This window comes from Oncorhynchus nerka, linkage group LG15 (assembly GCF_034236695.1).
Source record: "Oncorhynchus nerka isolate Pitt River linkage group LG15, Oner_Uvic_2.0, whole genome shotgun sequence".
NCBI lineage: Eukaryota > Metazoa > Chordata > Actinopteri > Salmoniformes > Salmonidae > Oncorhynchus > Oncorhynchus nerka.
In genome coordinates this window covers 34,121,260-34,141,701 of record NC_088410.1, presented here as the reverse complement: position 1 = coordinate 34,141,701, position 20,442 = coordinate 34,121,260, and the positions used below count along the sequence as shown (strand labels likewise).

Here is a 20,442-nt window from a genome sequence, read left to right as displayed (position 1 = left end):
TATGTATATACTGTACTCGATACCATCTACTGTATCTTGCCTATGCCGTTCTGTACCATCACTCATTCATATATTTGTATGTACATATTCTTTATCCCTTTACACTTGTGTGTATAAGGTAGTAGTTTTGGAATTGTTAGGTTAGATTACTCGTTGGTTATTACTGCATTGTCGGAACTAGAAGCACAAGCATTTCGCTACACTCGCATTAACATCTGCGAACCATGTGTATGTGACAAATAAAATTTGATTTGATTTGAAATAGAAGGAGAAGAGAGAGTGGAGACATTGCCAGTGGAAAACTTGTCCTTATGCCTTAGGTATAGTATAGTACAGCATATATACCTTGTTGTTATGGTGAGATGTTAGCCTGCATCATGCTCACTGTTCAGTCATGATGAAGCAGCTTCTTAAACCATCTCCCATCCTCTTCCTTCTTCCTCAGTCAATAGTAGTGTGAACTGCATGGTCATCCAGATGACTGCCTACTGGTCCTGGGCTGCAGATCAATGACATGTCCAGCGCTCAAGGCTTTCCCAATATTGTTAATGTTACATGACATTTGCGAGAGAGAGAGAGAGAGAGAGAGAGTGAGCAAGAAAGATGTGTGAAAGTAGAGACTACAACTTTCCAAATCTGTTTGAGCAGAATGAATGTCGCCCATATTCATCCCATATGTGTCTTAACATATCCATGTTATCTCGCCACACTCTGAACAGATGGTGCTTTAGGGTGGAAATGTCTTTTCCACTAACTTGCTGAATTGACCAAACTATTTATCAACGTTTTTTCTAAAGATTGTGTGCCAACATGCTGTAAACATCATGGACGTGTTTGACTACGTAGTCGCGTGAATATCATTTGACTGTGGGTCAAGCTTAGAATACATGGATGCCCAAGATAAGCTGGCGTAACTGATGCTGCAAAATACTAGGGACTTAAATTGAGATGATTCAGAATTGTTATAGAGGTGTATTTTACTGTTGTATAACACATACATGTGCAGGTGTACTACCTTGATTGATCACTCTGTTGTCGCAGCAGGAAATGCAAGTTGTAGTGTGTTCAAGTTTTAAAAAGGCGTCTAAAGTTAGTAGTTTCCATTTTAAAATGTCAGACTTGACTTATCCTAACAGAAAATGTGTCAAGCCCTAAAAATATGTATCCCGCATAATAATTCACATTTCCTGTTGCTGCAGGATTATTTTCCTGCTATGAGGAACTGGTCAGCATGTACATGTCCTGGTTGGTTGAATAGTTGTAGTTGTGTTCCCAGCTCCATCAGCGCAGTAGTATCTAACAAATCACAACAATACACACAAATCTAAAACTAAAAGAATGGAATAGAGATATAGAGATATAAGGAAGAGCAATGTCGGAGTGCCATTGACTAAAATACAGTAGAATACAGTATACACAGTGCCTTCAGAAAGTATTCAGACCCCTTGACTTTTTTCACATTTTGTTAAGTTACAGCCTTATTCTAAAATGGATTAAATTGTTGTTTTTTACCATCAATCTACACACAATACCCCATTATGACAAAGCAAAAACAGGTTTTTAGAAATGTTTGTACATTTATTAAAAAATTTAAACTGAAATATCACATTTACATAAGTATTCAGACCCTTTACTTAGCACTTTGTTGAAGAACCTTTGGCAACAATTACAGCCTCGAGTCTTCTTGGGTATGACGCTACAAGCTTGACACATTGTCACGGATCCCTCCGGTACGGTTGCTCATTCCGTGCACCAGTTTCAGAGGTCTATGTCACCAGCCTCTAGGCACTGAACTGTGTCATTACGCACACCTGGTTCCAATTCCTCACTTATTTGTATAAATGTGCCCTTTGTTTCACCATTGGGCTGTCGATTATTGTTCCAATGTCCGTTGATTGTGTGAGTACCTTGTCGTTTTGGATTTCTTGCCACTTGTATTGTGCAACACGGTCTCGTCCCGTGTTGTATCATTGTGCGCTTGTGTTTCGGGTCTCGTCCCGTGTTGTATCATTGTGCGCTTGTGTTTCGGGTCTCGTCCCGTGTATTTATTCGAGGTACTCCTCGCTCTTTTGTTTGGGTTTCAACCCTGTGTTTTGTATACGTGTATTATTGGTCTTCATCCCCGTGCCTTTACATTGCACGCTGTAATTTGGGTAGAGAAATTTAAAAAACTATTACGCATTCCTGCGGCTGTCTCTCAATCCTTTATACCAACGTGACACACATCTGTATTTGGGGAGTTTCTCCCATTCTTCTCTGCAGATCCTGTTAGATTTGATGGGGAGCGAGCGTCGCTGCACAGCTATTTTCAGGTCTCTCCAGAGATGTTTGGTCGGGTTCAAGTCCGGGCTCTGGCTGGGCCACTCAAGGACATTCATAGACTTGTCCTGAAGCCACTCCTACATTGTCTTGGCTGTGTGCTTAGGGTCGTTGTCCTGATGGAAGGTGAACCTTCGCCCCAGTCTGAGGTCCTGAGCGCTCTGGAGCAAGTTTTTATCAAGGAACTCTGTACTTTGCTCTGTTAATCTTTCCCTCGATCCTGACTATTCTCCCAGTCCGTGCCGCTGAAAAACATCCCCACAGCATGATGCTGCCACCACCATGCTTCACCGAAGGGATGGTGCCAGGTTTCCTCCAGATGTGACGCTTCGCATTCAGGCCAAAGAGTTCAATCTTGGTTTCATCAGACCAGAGAATCTTGTTTGTCATGGTCTGAGAGTCCTTTAGGTGCCCTTTGGCAAACTCCAAGCGAGCTGTCATGTGCCTTTAAATGGGGAATGGCTTCTGTCTGACCACTCTACCATAAAGGCCTGACTGGTGGAGTGCTGCAGAGATGGTTTGTCCTTCTGGAAGGTTCTCCCATCTCCACAGAGAAACTCTGGAGCTCTGTCAGAGTAACCATCGGGTTCTTGGTCACCTCCCTGACTAAGGCCCTTCTCCCCGGATTACAGTCGTGGCCAAAAGTTTTGAGAATGACACAAATATACATTTTCACACAGTTTGCTGCTTCAGTGTCTTTAAGATATTTTTGTCAGATGTTACTATGGAATACTGAAGTATAATTACAACCATTTCATAAGTGTCAAAGGCTTTTATTGACAATTACATGAAGTTGATGGAAATAGTCAATATTTGCAGTGTTGACCCTTCTTTTCCAAGACATCTGCAATCCGCCCTGGCATGCTGTCAATTAACTTCTGGGCCACATCCTGACTGATGGCAGCCCATTCCTGCATAATCAATGCTTGGAGTTTGTCAGACTTTGTGGGGTTTTGTTTGTCCACTCGCCTCTTGAGGATTGACCACAAGTTCTCAATGGGATTAAGGTCTGGGGAGTTTCCTGGCCATGGACCCAAAATATAGATGTTTTGTTCCCCGAGCCACTTAGTTATCACGTTTGCCTTATGGCAAGGTGCTTCATCATGCTGGAAAAGGCATTGTTTGTCACCAAACTGTTCCTGGATGGTTGGGAGAAGTTGCTATCGGAGGATGTGTTGGTACCATTCTTTATTCATGGCTGTGTTCTTAGGCAAAATTGTGATTAAGCCCATTCCCTTGGCTGAGAAGCAACCCCACACATGAATGGTCTCAGCATGCTTTACAGTTGGCATGACACAGTACTGATGGTAGTGCTCACCTTTTTTGCGGCTGCCTCAGTTTCTCCCCCCTTCTCTCTGACTCCCCCTCCTTCTCTCTGACTCCCTCTCTCTCCCTCTCTCTCTCATCCCTCTCTGTCCAGCTCTGTGATCTCTCCACTCTGTTCTTCCTCAGTGGGTGTGTGACTGGAGGGGAGGAGCAGTTCCTTTCTTTCCCTCCTCTTCCTTTCTCTCTCCCTGTCTTTTCCCTCTATCACGTCCTCTCCTCTCTCACGTCCTCTCCTCTCTCACGTCCTCTCCTCTCTGCTGCGCTGGATGTGAATAATAGATTTCTCTACTGATCCTCCTCTCAGAGATCCGTGCTGCTCTCTCTCTCTCTCTCTCTCTCTCTCTCTCTCTCTCTATCAGACTGCAGCACACAAACCCAGTGTCTGCAGGAGCATATTCTGTTTAATAGTATTTGGTATGACTGTATCTACCACTTCTCTGCTGTCCAAAGTACTTTATATTGTGACTCAGAGCCATTTCTCATTCTCTCTTTTTGTGCAGCACTATCACCCACCTGGCAACCATCTCTCAGTAACTCTCATTCTCCTCTACCTGCAATATGACAGCAACTGATACTGACCCCACTTTAGTACCAATTGTCCCTGTGACACACAATCCCACGTCTGTAGGAGCCTCTAGTGTTTTTATATTAGTGTAGATAAAGAACAGGGGATGATAAGAGGAAGACATGTTAGACTATTGAGATGCATCCCTTGAAATATAATTGCTTCCATGTCTGTAGTGTAGATTGAGACGATGAGGACAGGAAGACAGCTTAGAATATTGAGATGCGTCCTTCTGAATCATCCTCTCTTTAGTCTTTAGACACAAAAACAGCATTGCATCGCCCAGAGCTGGAGCCGCTCTACTCTACTGTGTGTAGCAGAGCATCAATAACAGTAATTTTACTGTTGGGCTTTTCTCTCTCCACTGAGTGAGCAGGCCATGATAAGCCTAATAAAGACGTCCGGCAGGCTGGGTTGGCTGATGACTGAGGGTGTGAGGAGAGATGACAGAGAGAGGAGAGTAGAGATGGGAAAGAGGAAAGGAGAGACGTGAGAGATGGGAGATATGAGATGGGAGATAGGAAAGGAGAGATGGGAGATAGGAGAGGAGAGATGAGATGGGAGAGAGGAGAGGAAAGATGAGAGGAGAGATGGGAGAGAGGAGAGATGGGAGATAAGAGATGGGAGAGAGGAGATTAGAGATGAGAGGAGAGATGGGAGAGAGGAGAGGAGAGATGGGATAGAGGAGAGGAGAGATGAGAGGAGATATAGAGGAGAGATGGGAGAGAGTAGAGATGAGAGGAGAGATGGGAGAGAGGAGAGGAGAGATGGGATAGAGGAGAGATGGGAGATAAGAGATGGGAGAGAGGAGATTAGAGATGAGAGGAGAGATGGGAGAGAGGAGAGGAGAGATGGGATAGAGGAGAGAAGAGATGAGAGGAGATATAGAGGAGAGATGGGAGAGAGGAGAGTAGAGATGAGAGGAGAGGCGAGATGGGATAGAGGAGAGGAGAGATGGGAGACTATCTGGCATCATAAACACAAGGATGGGTGAAAGGGCTGAGTCTTTAACATGAACACACCCGAGTTCACATATGTGACCGACCACCTTCAGATCTTATGGTGCAAAATTACGTTTTGTTTTTTACATTGGATAACAGCAGAGACACAGAGCTATATCATACACTGTGTTTAAGGAACAATGGGACTTGTTTCTCACTTTTGAGAAAATGTCAGTTGAATGTTTTGGTACCTATTGGAGAGCTCTTCTTTGTCTACACCCATTCAGCATCATTCACACCCTCTTAAGCTTTAGCCCCACCCATCTCTTTAAGGGTTGATCCGAGCGTCAAGCACCCAAGCTAACTGTCTAACGTTGGCTAGCTTGCCAGCTACTTCCAGACACAAATAGAACAGCTCACTGACCATTTTACTCTCCCTAGCAGAGCTGGTTAGGCTGTTTTTATGTTATCCAGAGCGTTGTTGACAGCAACTGTGCTGCTGGCAACAATTTACGCTTTTCTGCCAACGTTTACTCAAAATCAAATCAAATCAAATTGATTTATATAGCCCTTCGTACATCAGTTGATATCTCAAAGTGCTGTACAGAAACCCAGCCTAAAACCCCAAACAGCAAGCAATGCAGGTGTAGAAGTACAGTGGCTAGGAAAAACTCCCTAGAAAGGCCAAAACCAAGGAAGAAACGTAGAGAGGAACCAGGCTATGTGGTGGCCAGTCCTCTTCTGGCTGTGCCGGGTGGAGATTATAACAGAACATGGCCAAGATGTTCAAATGTTCATAAATGACCAGCATGGTCAAATAATAATAATCACAGGCAGAACAGTTGAAACTGGAGCAGCAGCACGGCCAGGTGGACTGGGGAGAGGAAGGAGTCATCATGCCAGGTAGTCCTGAGGCATGGTCCTAGGGCTCAGGTCCTCCCAGAGAGAGAGAGAAAGAAAGAGAGAAAGAGAGAATTAGAGAGAGCATACTTAAATTCACACAGGACACCGGAAAGGACAGGAGAAGTACTCCAGATATAACAGACTGACCCTAGCCCCCTGACACATAAACTACTGCAGCATAAATACTGGAGGCTGAGACCGGAGGGGTCAGGAGACACTGTGACCCCATCCGATGATACCCCCGGACAGGGCCAAACAGGAAGGTTAAAACCCCACCCACTTTGCCAAAGCATAGCCCCCACACCACTAGAGGGATATCTTCAACCACCAACTTACCACAAAGATCTCCGCCACGGCACAACCCAAGGGGGGGTTGTTTCCCTCATTTTGTCTGTCATAGTTGAAGTGTACCTATGATGAAAATTACAGGCCTCTCTCATCTTTTTAAGTGGGAGAACTTGCACAATTGGTGGCTGACTAAATACTTTTTTGCCCCACTGTATGCACACACACACGCACACGCGCACGCGCACACGCACGCACACACACACACACACACACACACACACACACACACACACACACTAACAGTCTGATGGCAAACCAACAACTCTTTGGCAATAGAAAAGCCTTCTTCCACTCCATCACCTCATCCTCTACCTATCCTCACACCTTCCAGCCCCTGATGACACCATGTGTGAAAGCGGAAGAGGAGGAGAGAGAGGGAGAGGAATGGGTGTTGGCCTGGATATCAGGAAACCAGGCCAGAGCCCCTGGGTCTTGGTCTCTCAGGTTGTTGGGGGCTTCCCATCTCTCACTTGATCTTGAATGGGAAACCAAAGAGAGTGAGAGCGAGAGGGAGAGTTATATAGAGAGAGAGAGAGAGAGAGTTAGAGAGAGACAGAGAACTCCAGTAAGTGATCTAGAGCTATCAATATTAGAGAAGAGCAAGAATGGGCATATCCTGGGAGGTGGTGATCAACTGTACCCTCTCTGATGTTCTTAAAGCTTGTACTAACATGGCATCATTAAAGAAGAGTGCAACACCCTTTGGCATTAAGGTAACACCCACTGGCTGCTGTGAGGTCATTTGGTAACCTCCACAGACATCTGTATATATGGCTCTGACAGCATCCTGGTACACTTTTGGGAACACAGTGATGTGTTAGCCCGTGGTAGCCTAGTTATTCAGCTGTTATGGCCTGCAGGCTTTTTAGGAGTAGTTTGTTGTGCAAGGATCCGGTAGAGAAGCCGGTCTCCATACACACACACACACTCCACCCCCTCGGCCCCTCCCGTTGATCACCCTGTTCCCACTGTTGTCAGAACAGCTCAGGAGTGACTGGAGGAGTGCCAGCTGAACCCCATCCAAAACAAACCACTACCCCATCCTTCTCTACCCTGTCTCTTCTGACCTAAGCTACCAACTGCTTACTGGCATAAAGGCATTCACCCACCCTGACCAAACTGTCCCAGTCTCTATTGTACTGGACTACCAGGGCTGGGGTGACGCTGTCTGGCTGTCTGGCTGTCTGGCTGTGTGTGTGTGCGCAGAAGAGAGTGTGTGTTCATTTTGTTTGTTTGTATGTCTGCCCTCAACTGAGCTTTAATTCAGACGGATTGGAGGCTCATCTGTATGTAATAGCCCTATCTGAGTCTCATGTCTTGAGGGAGAAGACCTTTGGAAGTTGCTCAACTTCTGTCTACTGAACTATACTTGAACCATTCTTAGCCATGCCCACCATACAGCACCAAACACAGCAGGCTGTACACACTGGCTATGCAAAACGGCTTCCTCACGCCCAAACAGGTGTCAAGTCGGGTTAATCAACACCATTCACCTAAAATCGTAACCCTTCCTACTGTGTGTTTTTCTTTGTGTGTTTCCTGTAAGGAATTTACACTCTTCACTACTGCTACTTTTTTCTTGCAGTGTAATATTTCCATCCCGAGAGATGCGATGGGGCCTAGTTTATTGCCTCAACCCCATGCTGGGTGGCATTCCCTGGGGCATGGAGATGTGAAGACCCCCTCCTGGTCCTCTATGGAATACTAAACAGGCTCTTTCTCCTTGTATTGTCCCTGGCCCTCCCTGCCTCAGGGTCCCTGCTGCTGTCGCTTAATCCTACAGACAGTGTGTGTGTGTGTGTGTGTGTTGTGTGTTTGCCTACAGGTTGTGTGTATGGGTGTGTTTGTGTGTGCGATCAAGGGTTGGGTGTGTATTCTGGGAGGCAGACAAGCTCCAACAGCGCTTTAGTGAATTTAGGAATAGTGCTTTTGGCCTCCAGCTCGTGAGTTTTCATCCGTTAGCAGTTCAACCAGTATTGAGAGAGAGAGAGAGGTGAGGTGAGAGCCCTTGAGTGATAATGCCTTTATTATCCTCTAAAGCTGTCTAATGCTCTGTGTGGGATGTACCTGTGTGTAATTGGGCTGTCCTCTGTACCTCCCTCTTTCTCGTCTCTCTCTCTCCCTCCCTCCTAGATATAAAGTAAGGTTCCTCTATTAGCATTAGACTGGATTAGAGCTGTTGGAGCGACACTGAATGAATGACAAGTGTCTCATGACCTTTAACCTTTGACCCCCCCACCTCAATACCCTCTGTGACCTCTTGGGTCTTCTCACAGTGACGGATTCCACTAGCCTAATTGAAATTCCTTTAGTGTTTCACTTACGATCCTGTTTGAGTTAAAACCACGTTTGAGCACTTGTTCTAGCGCTTGCATTTTAGGTTTGTGCTCACTGTTCACTGTTCACTGTTCAACCAACATGTTTTGACCTTTACTGAAAGCCGAAGAATTTATCTGTCAGTGTTTAATGCTATCAATGTTTTGACTGGTGATGTTAATAAGGCTGACAGTACTATTTGCGTTGTCCTGCAGTCTGCACAAAGATGTGTGTGCGCTTTCCAGGTGGTTACTGTGTACGTGCGTGTGTGTGTATTTATGTGTGTGTGTGTGTGTGTGTTCTGAGAGGCAGACAGGCTCCAACAGAGTTCTAGTGATGTTAGGAATAGTACTTTTGGCATCCAGCCCTGAGTTTTTTAATATTTTTAATTCAACCTTTATTTAACTAGGCAAGTCAGTTAAGAACAAAATCTTATTTACATTGATGGCCTACCCCGGGCAAATCTGGACGATGCTGGGCCAATCAGCCTACTGATCAACAACATTTGCATAGAAGCATCACTCCAGCATGTCACACCTGTGTGGAAGGACATCATGTAGGCACTGCTGTTAGTTTGAGAATATAAAAGGCAAATGGGTCCACTTTAACGTCATGATTTGTGATCATGGATGCTTATCAAACTAGTATATATTGTCATTTTCTGTGATCTGGATTTTTTTCTTCTATCTCTCAGTAAACATCTCTAATCTGCCTGGACGAAATTCAAAACAACTCAGTTGGCTAGTTCAGCTATCTGTCAACAAATGGGCGGTTTGTAACTTTACAGCTACGATTGGATAGAGCGAGGAACTCCGCTCCCTTTCACATGTCCTAACATCTATCTCCATATATCACTTGGTGATGTTTACTGCTACTATGAGAACTAGCTCAATGGCGATGACATTTGCTGCCAAGCCATAAATGTGCATAATATCTAACAAGGATAGCAAGGGTAGGACAAAAGATGAAACGACCAAGCACGTTCTGTCTGAATGACTCAAATCTGCCAATAGTTTGAGACGTGAGAGCGCACAAAGACGTGATGATCTTGTTGCGTCCATCGTCGGAATGAGACCAAAGCACAGCGTGGAAAGTGAACATCTTAATTTATTTTAGAATGGACACAAAAAAAAGATAAACGAAAATAAAGTTCTGCAGGGTTATACAGCTACTGTGCAAAAACAAGATCCCACAACATAGGGTGGAAAACAGGCTGCCTAAGTATGATTACCAATCAGAGACAACGATAGACAGCTGCCTCTGATTGGGAACCATACCCGGCCAACAAAGAAATAGAAAACTAGAATGCCCACCCAAATCACACCCTGACCTAACCAAATAGAGAAATAAAAAGGCTCTCTAAGGTCAGGGTGTGACAGATCTATAGCTTTCTTGGTACATACACATTAAATATGCAGGAATATTCTTAGGTAGCTAAACCTATTGCCAACCTTTATTTAGGCATTTTAAAACACTTCTTTCTTTCCCTATTACGACAATCATTTAACCCGACTATCAACTGTCAATTTACGGATTCAATTGCGGCTGGTCAGATCAGCACACCTGTAAATAGCTAACTTTACTCCGCAAGTCAGATATTGGCTCGTTGCTGAAAAGGGTGCATGTTCAAAATGATAACCAGCTAACGTTAGCTTGCTACGTTGGCTATTAGCTCCTATCTGATATATTAGCACCTTGTTTGTCTAGCCATCTAGTTAGCATAGTAGCTAATATAGCTAGCTAGATAACACCACAGATGAAATGGCTAGTTATCGTAATATTTGCTAAAAGGTCACATAGCTATCTCCTTAACTTATTGCATGCATGTCGGGGCACGTCGACACAAGCCTTATTATTAGTGAATTAACTAAACTAATATTTGCAACAGGAGTTTGATTTTGGTCACTGTGTCAATTTATCCATTTCTCAATACTGCACCTTTCTGTTGGAGAATGAGCTAGTTTGCTGCGGCTGACTTTCCCAGCTAGACATTCCTCTGCATTGTGCAGTGCTCGTGGCTCAGGCAGTGAGTGGTGGCTAGCATAGCAGCAGCTTTGCTATGTAGAAGGGACTATTGGCTAAGCCGATAGAGAACGGCCGATAGTCGATAGACTAGAAAAGGCCAATATTGGTCCGATATATCGGCTCGGCTGATTATCTGTTATCGGTCGTTCTTTACTCTATTACCATGAGACTGGATTAGAGCTGTTAGAGTGAAACTGAATGACCAGTCTCATGACCTTTGACCCCAACTCAATACCCTCCATGACTTTCTGTGACCCCCAGAGTTTTCCCACAATGAAGGAATCCACAAGCCTGATTTAAATCCCTTTAGTGTTTTACTTAACACCTTGTATGAGTTAAGACCTCATTTTGAGCACTAGTTCTAGCACTTGGATTTCAGGTTTGAGCTCACTGTTCACAACCAACATGTAACCTTTGCTGAAACCCTAAAAACATGTCTATCAGTGTTAGACACTATCAATAGGTCTGAGAGTACTATTTGCATAGTCCTGTAGTTCTGTTGACTGCACAAAAATGTGTGTGTGTGTGTGCACGCATGCCTGTGTGTGTGTGTACCTTCCCTGCTTACCTCACTCCCTCTCTGTATGTAAATGTTAAAATCTTTTGTCTGTAATGTGTTTTTCGTTATGTTTCAGACCCCAGTAAGACTAGCTGTCTCCATTGGCGTCAGCTAATGGGGATCCTAATAAATCAGATCTCTCTCTCTCGCTCTACAGCGTGTTGACAAAGCCCTTGCACATCCGGTCCTCATGTGCACGCGGGTGTCCCTTAACCCAGAGCCTGGGTGCCATCTATTCCCAGAGGGAGAGGAGAAAGGAGAGGTGGAGGGCAGAGAGAGGGCAGAGTTAGACATGGACAGTGCTGTGGAGAGCAACCCAGGATCAGATGTCTCTGAAGGGGGGAGGAGTGGAGGAGACAAGGAGGATGGACTGGGAGGACTTTTCTTTCCTGGAGACAAGTTAGTTGTTAGTCTTTGTGTGGTGTTGAACATATGGTGTCTTTATAAGTGAACTCTCTTTATAAAAGAACTGTAGAGATTAGACTTGTTCATGTACATGTAACTCATCTACCTCATGTGAAATATATCATTTGCAATCCTATAAAAAAAATCTGCACTGTCAGAATCTGAATAGTCACCCTTATAATTGAAAAATGAATGTACAATTTGTCTTTTTTTCACTACGACACTTTAAACTTATTGAATGTTACTTCCTGAAAGTCTACTTCCTGTTTTTGCAGGTGCAGTCAGCTAAACCCATCGGTGACCTCTGACCTGTCGACGCGTTCCTCTGCCTCTCTGAACGAGGAGCAGTTTGAGGACTACGGAGAGGGAGAGGACGTGGACTACACTCCCAGCAGCCCCTGCCCCGAGGACGAGACGCGCACCAACGGCTACTCTGACCTGGGCTCCTCTGTACCCTCCAGGTAAGAGGAGACCCTGACACACTAATACACAGACACACTATTACATAGAGTATCATTACAACATCCACATAAAATTGGGGAACACCATATGCAACGAGAAATACAAACGTATTACGTGAAATGATATGAGACAGAAACACAAACACGAAGATGATTCATTACCTGTCAAACATCATGTGACCCAGAAAGGCCAACTGATCAACTAGAGAAATCTGCATAACACTGTGCAACGAAAATATGACAAGTGCATGCACAGCATCACCCAACCCAGAATACAAACACACAGAGCTAAGAGTTTGAACCATTTCAGATCCAAGTGATGATGACTTACTGAACCCCACTGAGCATAATGTTATATTTTCACAAAACACCCCCTGTCAAGTCTCATACCCCCTGTCCTGTAAGTCTGTGACCCTCTTAATCCCCTTGTGTGTGTGTGTGTGTGTGTGTGTGTGTGTGTGTGTGTGTGTGTGTGTGTGTGTGTGTGCTGCTTCTCTATTCTCTCAGAGCCTCACTTACCAAACTCATTAGTTTTTACTCTTGACTGGAACTGAGTGTGATGGTGTCCCAATGTACCCTATTACCTACATATTGCGCTACTTTTGAACAGAGATCTATTGGCCCTGGTCAAAAGTAGTGCACTATAAAGGGAATAGGGTGCCATTGGAGACGTAGCCTATATGGCCCCCAGGGCCTCTCTTGATTAAAATTCATCTATAGAGCTGTTTTGAAGGAGGATTTACTCCCAACACTATTCAGCTTCCTTGGTCCTGCTCCGAATATCAAGTACCTAAACTCATTACTATGGACTTATTTTTGTCCTACTTCTGAGTTTAGAATAGGGATTTATGATATTTGTAGATGGTTGTGTACGTTTCCATGGGAAATAGTGTGTTATGTGAACTACATGTTAACGTGTAGTAAACCCAGACAGCTGTGTGTGTGTGTGTGTGTGTGTGTGTGGGGGTGTTTGTACGTGCAAGTAATGTGTTTGTGTGTCTACTGTATTTGTATATTTGTATTTATGATGATCCTAGTAGTTCCTGCCATGGCAGGAGCTACTCTTCCTGGGGTCCAGCAAAATTAAGGCAGTTGTATACAATTAACATTTACATTACATTTCACAACATATTTCATAACACATGAAGCGTATTCCCTCAGGCCACTACTCTACTACCACATATTTACAACACAAAATCCATGTGTATGTTTGTGTATAGTGCATTTGTTATCATATGTGTTTGTGTATGTGTGTGCCTGTATCTGTTTATTAAATCTGATTTTACTGTGTGTGTGTGTGTGTGTACTCTGTCTCTAACGCTCTGTCTTCACCTGTGTGTGTAGTGCTGGCCAGAGCCCCAGGAAGACACGCCACCTGTACAACAATGAGATGTTGGACGTGTACTGTTCCCAGTGCTGTAAGAAGGTCAACCTACTCAACGACCTGGAGGCCAGGCTGAAGAACCTCAAAGCCAACAGGTAACACAGGACAGGACACCCACAGACACCATTACACGTACGAGCCCAGAGCCCAGCTGAGTAGGTGGAACGGGCGCAGGATTTTGGTCATGTCAGATCACGTGGACGGTTAAACTCCTGGCTCTGAGAATGAGATGTGTTCTCACAGAAAATGAACCTGGTCATTATTTCAGGGAAGTGACACACTTCTCTTGTCCACTATGTTTACCCTGACTGACTATTGTACTGTAGGTAAGATAGGTTAGATAATACTGTCAGAGTGACCTGCTGTTTATTTTGATGATGTCACCAAGAGCTTAAATGTCTTGAACCCGCCCACACACACACACACACACACACACACACACACACACACACACACACACAACTTGTTACGTAAATCCCCAAATGTCAGAATGGGTCACCACCATTCATCGACCCACATCAGCGTGTGTACAGTGAGAGTTGTAGGCGGTCTATTTTCAGACACGTTATCCTGTGTGATCTTTATGGATTGAATCACTTCCTCTGTAAACTAACGCACCCACACCTTCTTTGATGAACACACACTGACTGAAACACTCACATCTCACATAGAACTTACTTATATAGACTTGCACTCTCTTGTACACAGACACACACACACACCCACCAAGACACGCACACACCTGCACTCCTACTATATGTAAGCTATAGCAGTAGTGGCCCTAGGCTGGAGAACTGAATGAATGTAATGAAGTGGTGAGGACTCTGGAATCGTTTTGTCTTCCCTTCAACTACAGCTCTGTCTCTGCTGACTCTGCAGTTCTTCTGCCTGAAAAGGTTACTCTCTACTGAGATGAATACCTGGGCTAACAGTAATTAGTCAGACCCCTACTTTTCGCAGGAGAGCAAGTAAAGAAAGGGAGAGTAGTAAAGGGAGGAGAGGGAGAGAGGATGGGGATGGGAGAGGGGGAATGGGAGTGGGAGAGAGAAAGTGAGAAGGAAGAGAGAGAGAGAGGGAGAGGAGGGAGGTGAGAGAACGTGGAATGATAAATAGGTGAATGGGCATGTAGAGGAGGAAAAAGCGACAAAGAGAGGGATTGTCGGAGAAGGATAAGTTAAAGCAAAGATGGATGATGCAGAGTCGCTGCGAGTGAAGTGTTGCTGGCAGAGAGATGGAAGACTTGACAAGATCAATCCTTGAAGGAGGGACAGGAGGAGACAGAAGATGCCCCGTCAGCATGCAGTCAGTCTGGGGAGATGCTTGAAATGGCATAAATGTGTGTGCACACGTGCATTTGTGTGTGCATAAGGTGTACTCTCACACCTGTGTGTGTGCGTGTGTGTGTGTGTGTGTGTGTGTGTGTGTGTGTGTGTGTGTGTGTGTGTGTGTGTGAGAGAGATTTCTCTCTTTGATTTAATGGTGAAGCAGACACAAAGCTTTGAGACAGAACTATTGCTGAACCCACAAAACTACTGTTCCCAGGGACCCTCAGGGAATGTTATTTCATGAACATTGACATGCCCTTCATGCCATACTCTCTGGTTGTGTTTTAAATGGCACCCTTTTCCCTGTAGGGCTCTACTATTGACCAGGGCTTATAGGGCACTACTATTGACCAGGGCTTATAGGGCTCTGGTCAAAAGTAGTGCACTATATACTATAGGGAACATGGTGCTATTTGAAACACACACTTTCTTTCTCATCTTGTGCAAAATACCGATTAACAATACTACCTTAATACCAATCAAACAGCAATTAGCTGTTCTATCTATAATTCATTGTTATAACTAATAAACTAAAGTCTCTAGACATATCCATGACTTCTGACAAGGATAAAGACTAACTGGGATGTTCTCTGACTCTTTTTCTCCAGCCCCAATAGGAAAATCTCCAGCACAGCCTTTGGCAGGTCGGTCACGTCTCCATATGTGTGTGTGTGTGTTTACTGTGTTTGTTTTTGCATGTTGGCCATTTCCTTATTGTTCCAGTCCGTTAGTCATGTGATCATCATGTCAGCCAGTGTATTTGACTGCTGTCTAGGTCATTCTTCCTAAGTAATATGGTAATGGTTTAGGTATACTGAACCTCTCTACCTCTTCTGTGTTCACTTTACTACTACATTTACTACTGTGTACAGATCTTAATTTGACCAGTTTCTCACAGCAGGAAAATAAACCTGCAGCAACGGGAAATATGGGCAAATGAAGGAAATTGATCAAATGAAGATGCTTGTTTGTACACATTGAAGCAAGGGCACTGTGTTCAACATACAAGTGTACCTGAATACAATGCAGTGGAGGCATTATTATAGGTTGTTTTACAATACACATACAAACGACAACATCACACAAACATCAACTACATCACACCTGGCCAGACCCACATGCTGACTGACACCCCCATCTCAAGCGCCCGCATCACTCTCCGCCACATGGCCTCAATCGGCACCATCTTGTTTCTTTCTCTCTGTCGCCCACACACTTTCAACATTTAGATAACAAAGCATTTGACCTTTCCACTGTGTTAACAACGGAGGTTTGGTTGATTTGTTGAGTTTTTTAAAGTATTCGTTTTTTCAAGATGATTGACGAGAAAAGTATCGTCCCAACCCATTGGGTATCTCACTACACCCCCATTTGCCATGTCTTGAAATATGCAGACAGACGGATTAAAAGCACATTTACATTGTAATATTTCTGACAGCCAACTTTCAACTCCGCCCATACCTTTCCAGAAGGCATGGATTATTGATTCATTTTGTCTCCTCTAATACAATTCTATACATTAGTTCATACTGGATTAAGCGTACATTTTAGTTAAATGTAATTTTGTTAGTTAGGTTCCAACATTCCCTCCATATTGTGCCAATATCAGTTCTTGGTTCCAATAGTTAATTTTTTTCTAAGAAATTGTCAGTTATATAGGCTCTTTTCAAGGTTTTGTATAGCTTACCTATCATATAAATATCCTTTCATTGTGGTCAATGTACAGTGTCTAGGGTTTTGTCCTACTTCCCTCTAGACTGTGAATTAAACTGACAAAGAGAGATTGGCCTGCCAGCACTGATCTATGTGCATAGTGTTCTCCCCAACCTCTCTACTCTTTTCCTTTCTCTTGTCCGATAACTCTCTCCCTCTCTTCTACTCTCCTCTCTCTACTCATTTACATTTTCATTTAAGTCATTTAGCAGACGCTCTTATCTCTCCCTCTCTTCTACTCTCTCCCTTTCTTCTACTCTCTCCTCTCTCTACTCTCCCCCTCTCTTCTACTCTCTCCCTCTCTTCTACTCTTTCCCTCTCTACTCTCTCCCTCACTTCTACTCTCTCCCTCTCTTCTACTCTCTCCCTTTCTTCTACTCTCTCCTCTCTCTACTCTCTCCCTCTCTTCTACTCTCCTCTCTCTACTCTCTCCCTCTCTTCTACTCTCTCCCTTTCTTCTACTCTCTCCCCTCTCTACTCTCCCCCTCTCTTCTACTCTCTCCCTCTCTTCTAGTCTTTCCCTCTCTACTCTCCCTCACTTCTACTCACTCCCTCTCTTCTACTCTCTCTCCTCTCTCTACTCTCTCCCTCTCTTCTACTCTCCTCTCTCTACTCTCCTCTCTCTACTCTCTCTCCCTCTCTTCTACTCTCTCCTTTCTTCTACTCTCTCCCTCTCTACTCTCCCCTCTCTTCTACTCTCTCCCTCTCTTCTACTCTTTCCCTCTCTACTCTCCCTCACTTCTACTCACTCCCTCTCTTCTACTCTCTCCTCTCTTCTACTCTCTCCCTCTCTTCTACTCTCGCCCTCTCTTCTACTCTCTACTCTCTCCTCTCGTCTACTCTCTCCCTCTCTTCTACTCTCTACCTCTCCTCTACTCTCCCTCTCTTCTACTCTCTCCCTCTCCTACTCTCTCTACTCTCGCCCTCTCTTCTACTCTCGCCCTCTCTTCTACTCTCTCCCTCTCCTACTCTCTCTACTCTCGCCCTCTCTTCTACTCTCGCCCTCTCCTACTCTCTCTACTCTCGCCCTCTCTTCTACTCTCGCCCTCTCTTCTACTCTCTCCCTCTCTCTACTCTCACCCTCTCTTCTACTCTCTCCCTCTCTCCCTCTCTTCTACTCTCTCCCTTCCCTACTCTCTACCTCTCCTCCTCTCCTCCCTTACTCTTTCTCTCCCTTTCTCCTCCTCTTATTGATGAATCGTCTCTGTAATGGAGGCTGGTGTGAAGCCATTCCATTAGTTAGAGTGGGGCTAGATGTGGTGGCAGTTTGAATGCCACTGTGTGTGTGAGTGTGCTCGTGTGCGTACATATGGGCATGCATGCCTGTGTGTCTTTGTAGTGTAATAGTGTGTGATGTGTGTGATGTGTGCATGTGTGTGTGATCAGCTCCCCCACTGGCACAGCCCTTTTGCTTATAGTCCTTTTTACATCCTATCCTGCAGCATTCTCTCTGCAGGAGTGGACACACACACACACAGTGGCATTATGGTTCAGCAGTAAAGCTCAGATTGATGCCCTATAGGGTGAAGCTAAAAAAGGATAGCTCTAGGACTACCACAGTTGGGAGAGATTTGATTGTTTTTTTCTTCAAGTCTTGTATAACAGCCTCTTCCTCTCTCTTCCTCTCTCTCTGTCTGCAGGCAGCTCCTCCACACCAGTAACTTCAGCAGCAGCAACGGCAGCACAGAGGACCTGTTCCGAGACAGCATTGACTCCTGTGACATCGACATCACTGAGAAGGTACCGCAGAGATACGTTGTGTTCTGTTTAATTCTATGGAAGGGACTGCCATTTATCGTGTCTGTCTCTATCTGTGACCGTTCCACTACCTGCACTCCATAATATTAAGGTGAAAATTGATGGGATACTGATTGTGAAATTGATTGCATTGGCTGCTACTGTCAAGAGGTGTTCTGCTGTGAATCGAGCTGAATGGCTCTGGCAGAGCTTGTTGCTGATTGTGCTGGCTGAAGTAAGGACATTGGATGAATGAATGATATAACAACATCTCTTACCTTCTCTCTCTCTCCCTCTCTCACCCCCCCCTTCTCTCTCTCTCCCTCTCTCTCCCACACACAGGTGAGTTACCTAGAGAAGAAGGTAGCAGAGTTGGAGAATGACACGCTGATGAACGGAGATCTCAAGTCCAAGCTGAAGCAGGAGAACACACAGCTGGTTCACAGGTAGGAGATTTACACACACACATGCATGCACATCCACCTACCCACGCACACACACACACACACACGTAGATACACACAAACACATGTACGAATGCACACACACACACACACATTCTTAAATATATATATATATATATGTGTGTGTGAGCTTTTTTTTTTGCATATCTCATTTATGCTAATGTTTCTGTATGTGTGTGTGTGCATACGTGTGTGTGACACTCACAGGGTCCACGAGTTGGAGGAGCAGTTAAAGGACCAGGAGGCGCAGGCAGAGCAGAACACAGAGGAGGAGCAGAGACGACACCGTGAGGCCTACAGCAAGATGGAGAGAGACAAGAACACTGAGCTAGAGCTGCTACACAACCGGTAACACACACACAAACACACTTACTTCAATCATTTATACACTGCATCGTAGATAGTCATATTTACATGTATGCGTGTACACAAAGCTGCTATCTATAACTTAAAAGGGTTCTTTGGCTGTCCCCATAGCAGAACCCTTTGGGTTCCATGTAGAATCATTTCCACAGAGGGTTCTACATTGAACCCAAAAGTGTTCTACCTGGAATCAAAAAGGGTTCTCCTATGGGAACATCCTAAGAACCCTTTCTTCTAAGAGTGTAGTCCATAGCGCTAGCTAGATACCATAGATTAGGCCTTGAGCTAGATACTGAATCCAGACCTTGAGGTCTGCTGTACTGCTAATGTCCATTTCTCTTTGTTAGTGGCCTTGTTTTGAATAACCCGGACATACAGTATATTAAACATGGATGAATTGTCATAATGTGTTTCCTCTTCTTCCCCTACAGAGTCCAACAGCTAGAGGAGGAGAACGGGGATATATCGGTGAACATGTGCAGACTGAAGTCTCAGACAGAGAAACTGGACGAGGTATGTGCGTGCTTGCTTACATATAATCCTCAGAGACACAGTAGGCTACGTTTAGTACAAACACACGCTCTCACTCATGCAACTCCAGTACTACGATCTCTACACAGACAGAGACCTCGATAACTGGTTACAAAACATCAACACCCTCCCATCAACAGCACGTGACCAATTGCCACAGTCACACACACACACACACACACACGTTTGGAGGTGTGAAGGCTACAGCTGGGCTCATATCAACACCTCTATTTGTAGCCTGCCTGGTGAAAACATGCAAGGGAGTCCTTTTTCATTACTGGTCTGCATGATCAATTAATTGTGTGGTTGTGTGAACAGACAGTCACACTAACTAATTACCATACTATACACTTCAGGTTGCCTGACGACTCAAACTGAATTATTTCGCTGCTCTGTCGTTCACCTCATACTTCAGTCTGAGACTGCCATCGCTGAAGTCATTTGTGGTGACATCAAAACGTTGTACGAAACAAAGTCATCAGCGATTTGATTGTATCAAAGCCAATGACGAATTTTCAAACCTCCGCTTTACCGATGTGTATTCTGTCTCTGGCCTAACCCATTGGTTTCTGGAACCAATCACAGTAGCTAGAATGTTGTTCCATTCTAAAAATCATCGGGGAGGGACTCAGATCCAGACTCATTGCGGAAAATATATATTTTTTTTCACCTTTATTTAACCAATTTTTTTCATTACATTTTTTTTCATTAAAAGTATAGTTAATTTTAAGGTATGTGTCCTAATGCTTCTTCTTAC

The 20,442-nt window shown here is 44.4% G+C and overlaps 1 protein-coding gene across 3 annotated transcripts in view; it reads left to right on the top strand.

Moving 5' to 3' along the window:
* The window catches only part of LOC115142472 (rab11 family-interacting protein 4A-like), an 87,972-nt gene that overhangs the window by 59,878 nt on the left and 7,652 nt on the right, over positions 1 to 20,442 (top strand). For all 3 annotated transcript variants that reach the window (XM_029681973.2, XM_065001525.1, XM_029681972.2), the window contains 8 exons: positions 11,460 to 11,701; positions 11,983 to 12,168; positions 13,513 to 13,647; positions 15,486 to 15,521; positions 18,231 to 18,330; positions 18,670 to 18,773; positions 18,999 to 19,139; positions 19,586 to 19,667. In XM_029681973.2, coding sequence (XP_029537833.1) covers positions 11,460 to 11,701; positions 11,983 to 12,168; positions 13,513 to 13,647; positions 15,486 to 15,521; positions 18,231 to 18,330; positions 18,670 to 18,773; positions 18,999 to 19,139; positions 19,586 to 19,667 — 1,026 coding nt within the window. The remainder of the gene's footprint in view (positions 1 to 11,459; positions 11,702 to 11,982; positions 12,169 to 13,512; positions 13,648 to 15,485; positions 15,522 to 18,230; positions 18,331 to 18,669; positions 18,774 to 18,998; positions 19,140 to 19,585; positions 19,668 to 20,442) is intronic.